Source organism: Mytilus trossulus, chromosome 12 (genome assembly GCF_036588685.1).
Source record: "Mytilus trossulus isolate FHL-02 chromosome 12, PNRI_Mtr1.1.1.hap1, whole genome shotgun sequence".
In the NCBI taxonomy this organism is placed as follows: domain Eukaryota; kingdom Metazoa; phylum Mollusca; class Bivalvia; order Mytilida; family Mytilidae; genus Mytilus; species Mytilus trossulus.
This window is the reverse complement of record NC_086384.1, coordinates 51,775,505-51,784,753: the sequence shown is the minus strand read 5'-3', so window position 1 is coordinate 51,784,753 and position 9,249 is coordinate 51,775,505. Positions and strand designations below refer to the sequence as shown.

Sequence of the window (9,249 nt, the reverse complement as noted above, 5' to 3'; positions counted from 1 at the left end):
CGGAAACCCTGATCTTAATAGAGGGTCTTATACAATACTTGTGTAGTATAATATAACAAATATCATTAACGAAAAGAAACTTCTATCTAATAGTTATATTTGCACTCTTCAATTGAAAGTGAGAGGTACTGGACATTTATATATTGAAATGTTAATAAAAAAGAAGATCATCAGCCTTTTTGGGGAATATCTTCAGCAACGAAGCCTTTTTAAAATGAATTGGAAAAAAACAATCATTACCCACGTATATTGTGCACATGTGCCTAAATAAAACTTTATGATAAATTCTTGATTTTAAATTACCACTGCTTGCTTTGTGTGTCAGATACACACAAGAATTTAACTTAACACCAGAAATTAGTTTCGTTGTATGTTTGTCACTTTTAAACAAATCAATGATTTCCGAACGTCATACAAGTTTTTGTAACTTTCAATGGCATTCAATTAAAGTGATTTGGATGCCCAGCCGTTTCTTTTGTAATACATGGTGCACTTCAATCAGTTTCTTCAATCAATTTGGGCAAAACAACTTGAAAGAAGGTCACAAATATAAGATTCACTGCATGTTTTAATCTTTTATGATATTTCTAAAATAAAGTAAAATCCTACCAATTACTGGAAGATGATCTGGGTAGTAATTTCCACATGTTGCATTTTCTGTTAGTCTACTGCAAACTATATCAACACATCCTTCAGCTCCCAAACGATGAATATTTTCTACTTCGGTGTTTTTCCAAAAAACTTTTACAATACCTCGTTGATATTTATTTTTCCAATTTGTGATTTGCTCCACATATCCGACATCATTATCTACGTTAAAACAAATTAAGTCACAATACTGCTATGCTTTTTGTTTGTATAAGGATTGTCTAAATTATTACAACGTATTACGCTTATAAGTGAAGTTTGAGTCGGTTGGTAAATAAAATTTGACAAGAAATCTTTTGTAAGATATTACTCTCTATCTACAGCGATCAATAAGAAACTTTACAAGTTGAAAAAATACAAATAGCAATATATTGACGTTGGGCTTAGAGGCAAACACAATTGTTATCATTTACTGTTACGTTTAAGTTTTATCTTAATTTTAGATACTGTATTGTTTGATTGTATTTGATTTGAAATATCGTTTAATTCCATGTATGTGATGATAAACTTCTTAGAAATTAGTAAATAAAAGAACACATTCTAAAAGGAAAACTTAACCGTCTAATCTATATAAACACAAAAAACAAGAAACACTTATGAACCACATAAACAGACGAAAATGGTCTGTAAAAAATGTAAAAACATGCAAGCTTATCCAAATTAAGGATTGTTGAGAACATAGTGTTAGTTGGCATAATCAAAAACTTTATTTACTATGGTCATCGTTCCTGGTCAAGTATGGTCCGCCAACAACTTCTGCTCCTTCAAAAATTCCTTTTGCAGCAATCTTTTCTGTTGAGTCTTTTCTTGATCTGACTTTGAATCTATAAATAGAAAACTTACTTCATTGACTCTAGTATTCATATGTGATGTACTGTCCATATTTAGGCATAAGCTAGCCTTCCACTTTAGCATTCGTATTGGAATGTACAAACATGTACGAGGCAGTCACTTACATATTAAATACACAAGATATTAAACATTATAGATTGCTTTTATGCAGATATAAAGCGGAGGTTCACAACTAGATGTCATCATTTGTCTTTTAACAATAAACAGAACCAAAAACGAATAGTAAGCTACAAAAGGCCATGCAATGAAAAATGTAAAACATTTCAAACGAGAAGACTAATTATCTGATTTATGTTGACTGCAAAAAACAAAAAAACAAACATAAAAGAACGCATCAACGACAACCACTGCAATACAGGCTCCTGGCGATAAACATGATCACAAAGAACATGACGGGGTTAAACGTGTTTGCTGGCGCGCAATCATTTAACTGGCCTATGAAATTGGTGAAATAGAGGAGAACAAACTTTAAAAATCAGTTCAAAAAGGATAAGTTCATAAGATTGATGTAAAGCAGAAAAAAAATTCTATTTTACAATCTGTGAATTTCCTTTTTGAAATAATAGACATGATCTGTCCCTGTTATTGAAGTGATACATTTCTTATCTTTTTTTACAGGTTCAACATTTTCAAACTATATATTTCCTTATACTGAATCAAATGTTCTAAAAAGGATAAGGACATTTTGATTTGCTAAATAAGTTGCTAGAACTGTTTATTTTCCCTGTCTTTAAAATGTCAAAATGAGGAAACTAGTACTCTAAATTATTTTAACAATATGTACAATTTTCTATATGTTTAAATGATATTTTAACTTAAAAGAAAATCTGCTAACAATTTATCTATTTCAAGTTGGTTGAACGTTTACTTTTTATAACAAATCCAAGCTAGGCAAAAGAAACTATAAGCATTGTTTAAAGAATAAAATTCAGCAATAATTTGAAAATCAGTAGTAGAAACTTTATATTAGTTGATAATGCCTGTACTTGTCATGAAAGTATTGGTACAGTATTTTCCATTTTAAGTTGCAAGAACTATAAATTTTCCCTGTATTTAAAACGACTCAATGAGTACGTTTCCGGATACTAGTACTCAAAATAAGTTTTACAATCTGGACAATTTTCTATATGCATAAAGGGCTTATAACAGATCCATGCGTGAAACATTGCAAAGAGTTTGTTGTTATATAACATAAGTTAAGTTGCATCCTGGTAAGTTTGAATGTCCCTGTGGTATCTTTCGCCCCTCTTTTTTAAAAAAATAATTATTCAGTTTATTGCACTATTGGTTGTTAACAAATACCCTAAAAGGTACAACTATCCCAGATAGGTTTATCCCTGTGTGTGAATTATCAAATGAACCAGGGGATTCACAAGATAAACTTATTATAAGTTTCAAAAGTGGTTAATAAATTATTACAATATGTATAGTTTACAAAATCCGCAATAAAATCATAGCAATAAAATCCGGAAAACATACGTTCTCTCTGTTTACGTTTTTCTACTTATTTTAATTGTGTATCACGTGGTATAGATGTTTATTATGCATCTCGAACATGTGTATTTTATTCATTCTTGTATGTTGGAATATTCTTAACTTATTTGGGAAGTTTAAAATTTAATGAAATAACTGACGGTTTCTTTAACGATAACTTGAATGCGCTATAGAGTACTAAATAAAATTAGCCTATTATGAGTATCAAACATTGATGACATTCTGATGGTAATTTAACATGGTATGGATAAAGAATGAGATTTTTTTTGATACTTTCTATATTGACAATCGTTTCGTGTAAACAGAGAAACAGTATACATAAAACATAAATGATAAACATGATATTGCTCTGCTTGTACATGGAGTATATTGTCTTTCCTTTCACATAAACAGACACACACACACCTGTACCTACATACAAACTTGGTCACAAAACTAGCACACACACGCACACACTCTCTGTCAAACAACTACAAAATCATAAGTACTTGTAAGCCTCACCTATTGAATTACATTGTGGTGAATTATATATATTTAAATGTTTCTTTCAAAAAATTACTACATTTTCTTTCTAAGAGTATACTATTTTCGTACCATTCTAAGAATTCTAATTTAAAAACCCTGTATACATCTATGTACTTGTGTTTTAACTCTGATACATAATTGCTTTTGTAAACAGCAAATAAAACAATTGTTAACAACACATTAATATCAAAATATGAACTGTCATGAATTTTGTATCCAAGTATTAAATTTTGCATTGATAAAATATGTGTACCTATTTTTATTTTATTTAGTAATAACCCAACTTTAATCCAAAATTCTTGTAAAAATTCACACTCTTTGAAAAATTTATTATAATTGTCTACTTGGTGACATATATGACATTGATTATCTTTCATTATTTTCCATTGATAAAGCAGTTGCTTACATGGTAATATATAATTGATCAATTTCCACCTAAACATTTTCAGTTTATTATCAATTAACTAGTGAAATGTAAAGTTTAATATATCATGTAATTGATTTGAAGAATTTAGTTTGAATAATTTTTTCCATTTTATGAAACCAATAGGTGTGTCACAATCTATACCTTTGATATAGTTATATATATCTTTAGCTTTTAATTTTTTAATACAAATTGATTTAGCTTTATTTTTTGTTTCTAAGTAAAGATTTCTGTCTATTTTTACTTTAGTTGAAATTGATTGATTTGATTTTAACATGAGTTTCCATTCCTTTTTGATTGCAGATTTAAGTTTAGAAAGTTCTGCTATCCAGTTTGATTTTTCTTTCAATTTATTTAAGATTACTTTTTGGGAGATATTACCTTGTTTATCTATGATATCATTAATAAAAAGAATGTCACTTTCTATCCAGTTTGGAAAAACAAGACTTTTACCATTTAATTTAATTGATTGATTACCCCAAATAAATTGCTGTCTTATGCATTTGGAAATTTAACCCCTTGCTTATCTTGGAACTATTATGTACTTTATACCAACTTTTTAATATTTCAAAATAAAATTCTGGCATAATTTTTTTAAAGTTTGGTATGTCATATATATTTTCAGGGTTCATATTGAATAGAGCAAAGTTTGCTCCAAATTTGTTAAAGTAATATAAAGGTATAACCTTCCAATTTGAAAATTCTTCTGTTGTTAACCTTTTGACCCAAGATATATGGATTGATGTTATATAACTATCTATATCAATAATTTTTAAACCTCCATCCTGATAATCATTACATAGAGTAGATCTCTTGATTTTCTCGTTTTTGTTTTGCCATATATAGTTAAATATTAGTTTTTTAAATTGTGTTAGAAAGTCTTTCGATAAATTGGTTACTGGTGCTAAAAAGGTTATTTATGGTATAATTAATGTTTTTATTACTGTTATACGTCCAATCATTGTAAGCTTTCGTTTCTTCCAATTTGAAAATGCTTTTTCTGACTTCCTCAAAATATTTTCTGTGTTTAATTTATGGCATTCAACTTTATTAGTTCCAAAATATACACCTAAACTTTTAATGGGGCTTTTATTCCAACTAATATTTTCATATTTATCTTTAGAATGTTTTAAATTACATAGCTATCGACAATTCCGTACCCGGATGCGTCCTTCAGCTGGCCCATAAACATATATATATATATATATATAAGTGCCTATAAATCATCTCAATCCAAATTCAACATAGACATTGAGCTGCAAAATTTTCTTATTTTCAAGGCAGCTATGTTCAACATATACATTGAGCTGCAAAAGTTTCTTATCATCTACATCCGATTTCACCTGGATAGATGCACGCTTGATACAGCTAGTTGGTCTAGCGAAATATTGCGTTTATTTTCATCATTTTTTAAATACTTTAAACATTCTTATATTTACATACTAAATAGTGTGTTAAAATTACATTGTTAGGCAATCTATATATATATATATATATACTAGTTCAGTGATAATGGAAGTCTCTTTGATGAACTGTCAATATATTTTAACTAATTTGATGTTTATAAATGTTCTGTGTTTCTGTTGTGTCGTTAATGAAGATTTCTTTAGAATATAACAAATAAGAGGTAGCTCAGTATTGTCAAAATATCCAGGAATTTGTTCTTCAACATAATGGTCATTAAATATACCGGCAATATTTACAAAATCAAAACCTTTATTGACATACTTTATTTTAATAAAAAAAAAATTATGATGATCAGGGCGATCAATTTTGGGAAATAGTTTAGAACAACAATATGCCATTGATGTCGAGAACGGTAAAAACTGAGGTCGAGTAATGTCTAGTAAAATTCAGACTAGAAGAGGAAAAAACAATTGATTCGAGTACGGATATAGGCCATTCCATACTTTTACTGGTTTATAATGAATTGTACAGACTATTTTCCAATATGTTTAACCATGGAATATTTATTTTACAGATGACGACTGATATGTACAAATGGCCATCATCACAATTAAGTGTTGTTTTTCTCTTATGTTGTTTACCAAATTAGGCGTTTGATCTTAACTGGGAAACACAAAAGGGCCACATGTGGATAAAGATGACCCTTACGTAGCACTGATAGCATCCTCTGGTTTCTTTCCGGTGTTCGGGTTGCTTAGTCTTTATTTTTTTTTCTATGTTGTGTTATGTAGTTTGTACTTTGTTTGTTCTTCGTTTTTTTACGACCTTTTTCCCTCATGATGAGCTTTCTTAATTATATTGTAATAACAAAATAAAAAAGTATTTACCAAATCAATTTAAGGCGTTAAATTAATACATAGACCTACTAACCGTTATCTTGATGATATTTTTCCGTTGAATAATCAACAATATTCAAGATATACTGCTGAAATGTACCCAAAAGGAACTTACTTTAAACAAATCAAATTTTAAACGATTTTAACTGTCCTTTCCTACATTTAGGTATTTCTCTTTCAAAAATTAAACTACATACTAACATTTACGACAAAAGGGACGAGTTTCCGTTCCCTATTGCTAATTTACCCTTTTTGGGGTACTTAAAATATTTATTAAATTCACCTATAGATATAAGGATGAGGTTTTGAATTGGTCGTTTCTGCAGAAAACTAATTTCAAACGGGATAGCACATCCTCATTTTTACAGAAGTGTTGTTGACCGTACCCGGAAATTAAAAAAAAAGATCATGGTAAACTTATCGGACATTCAAATCAACATTTTCTAAAAGGTTTCCAATTCAATACTGTAATCAGAGCATTGAATATTCTTTTATTTGTATAAATATTGATATAGTTTTCAGTAAATTAAAAGCAAACTGAATATTATTAATATATATGATATGTTGGGTACAACTTGTAATGATTGATGTACACATACTAATTTGTACAGATTGTTTTGTACAAGTTAACATTGTTTAATAAAACACATATACAGATACATTGATCTACTATCTGTACGGCCTGTATCTTAGCATTATACAAGGTCATGTTTTTCTCTGAATGTTTATGACGTATTTACACTAAATCTAAAGGATGTTTGATGTGTAAGGATTGATAATTTAGCCTTATATACATGATTGTTTTTATTAAATGTAAATGACTTTGAACTAGCTCTTAGTTACTGCGTGTACTCTTAGATCTGTCCCATGCCACTTGACGTTAAGCAACCAACAATCAATCAATCTCAGATCTGTCCCTAGTAAAAAGCCTGTAATTCAGTGGTTTTCGTTTATTGATTGTTAAATATTTCGTTTTCGTTCATTTTTTTGCCCCACCTATAGTAGGGAGGCATTATGTCTTATGGTCTGCATGTCTGTCCGTCTATTCGTTCCTCCGTCCGTTCGTTCGTCATTTTGTTCGTCAGTCTGTCTCGCTTCATGTAAAAAAAATATCAAGGTAGTGTTTGATGAAGTTGAAGTCCAATCAACTTCAAACTTAAAATTGAAAATGGAAATGGGGAATGTGTCAAAGAGACAACAACCCGATCATATAACAGAAGAAGGTCACCAATAGGTCTTCAATGCAGCGAGAAATTCCCACACCTGGTGTCTTTCAGCTAGCCCCTTAATAAATATATATACTTGTTCAGGGATAATGAGCGCCATACTCAACTCCAAATAATACACAGGAAAATAAAGTTAAGTTTAATACAAGATTAATAAAGACCAGAGGCTCCTGACTTGGGACAGGCGCAGAAAGTTGCGGGGTTAATCATGTTTATAAGATCTCAACCCTACCCTTATACCTTTAGTACACATGTTACCTATGATGATCTTTCTAATTTTAATGCCCAATTAGATAGTTTACCTAAATCATCGAATAAAGAAAATGAAATTCCGAGTAGGGCATCTGAGAACTGGGAACATTATTGATTGTGCATAAATTAGATCATTAGTTTTCTTGTTATAATTGTTTTACCTTCGTCATTTCTGGGTCTTTTTCATTGTTGAAGGCCGTACGGTGACCAAAAATTGTTAATGTCTTTGTCACTTGGTCTCTTGTGAAGAGTCGTCAGATTGGCAATCCTACCACATCTTCTTTTCTATATTATCCTACTATACAAATTCTAAGCAAATTATTGGTATACGCGAAGTAGTGTTGTTAGAAAAAACGATACTTGATAAATCATTTTGAAAGTATAATAACCCATCACAAAACCTTTTGAAATAATTTGATTAATAAAATTACTTTGACAATTTAAATTGATTATCAGGATATCGAATGCCACTGAACGTATGGTCTTTTGTTTATTTGATTTATCTTTTTAACCGAAAAAATGCAGGTTTGCGTGAACCTTTTTTTCTTTAACTCCTCTACTACCATACACACGTAAGTATTGAAGTATCGAAGCCTTCCTGGTTGTGTATCTACATATGCCATACATACCGTCTTGATTCTGAAGTGACGGTTCTTTCAAAAATGTGTTCAACATCATGGTAATCGTCCATATAACATTGAGTACAAAGATTGATATTGCACTTAGTGCATGTCCATTTCATTCCATAAATAGGACTTTCTTTGCATGAAAAACAAAATGTATTCTGGTGCAATTGATCTGCAAATTAAGAGACAAAAAAAATGTATTAAAGACGTAAATTTTCGAACTTCTGCTGTCTGGAATAATACATTAAGTACAACACCAGACATTAGACTTGCTATGCTTCATAAACAATATTGCATTCAATACATATTGATTTGCTGTTAATATAGAATGATGAACTTGTGTAATAATCAAAGAAATTATTCATCAAATATGAAATCTAAATTAACCAGTTTTTGAATTAAGACAAATAGAATAATAGAAACATTCACATTCTGGAATGATTTGTATAACGAATAAATGTTTCAAGTAAGTTACTGATTTTTTTTATGTTTTTGTTTAACTACTTTTGAAGGTAACAAGGTTTAGATTCTGGTATTCTCGATTATAAAATTAAAGAAGTCTTACTATTCAGATGTGGCTTCCATTTTTAACTTGGTATTACGTTCCCGAATTATTTAATTCATTCAAGTTTAAGACGCCATTTTAAAAAAGACTGATGAAGGAAAAATTATGAAAACAAGTTGACATAGAGCCTCCAAAAAGACTTTTGGCCTTGACATTATTTTCTATTAAGTACATACATCCTTCAAAGCTTACGTTAAATATTAAGCAATAATTTAACGCTTGCAAAGAAAAACTAGCAGTTTCCAGAAGAACATATTCCTGGTGGTTCAAATGATACCCATACGACATTCACATTCTGGAATGTGTTTTCTGGAAACTAATAGTTTTTCTTTGC

General features: G+C 29.8%; 1 protein-coding gene across 1 annotated transcript; it reads right to left on the bottom strand.

The window, feature by feature from the left end:
- Positions 1–568: 568 nt before the first annotated feature.
- On the bottom strand, positions 569–8,460 carry LOC134692563 (E3 ubiquitin-protein ligase MIB2-like). Its single transcript, XM_063553021.1, has 3 exons — positions 8,354–8,460; positions 1,363–1,472; positions 569–810 (listed from the first exon to the last, which is right to left on the bottom strand). The coding sequence occupies exons 1-3, from the start codon at positions 8,413–8,415 to the stop codon at positions 569–571; spliced, it is 414 nt and encodes a 137-aa protein (XP_063409091.1). The 5' UTR covers positions 8,416–8,460.
- Between the last annotated feature and the right edge of the window lie 789 nt (positions 8,461–9,249).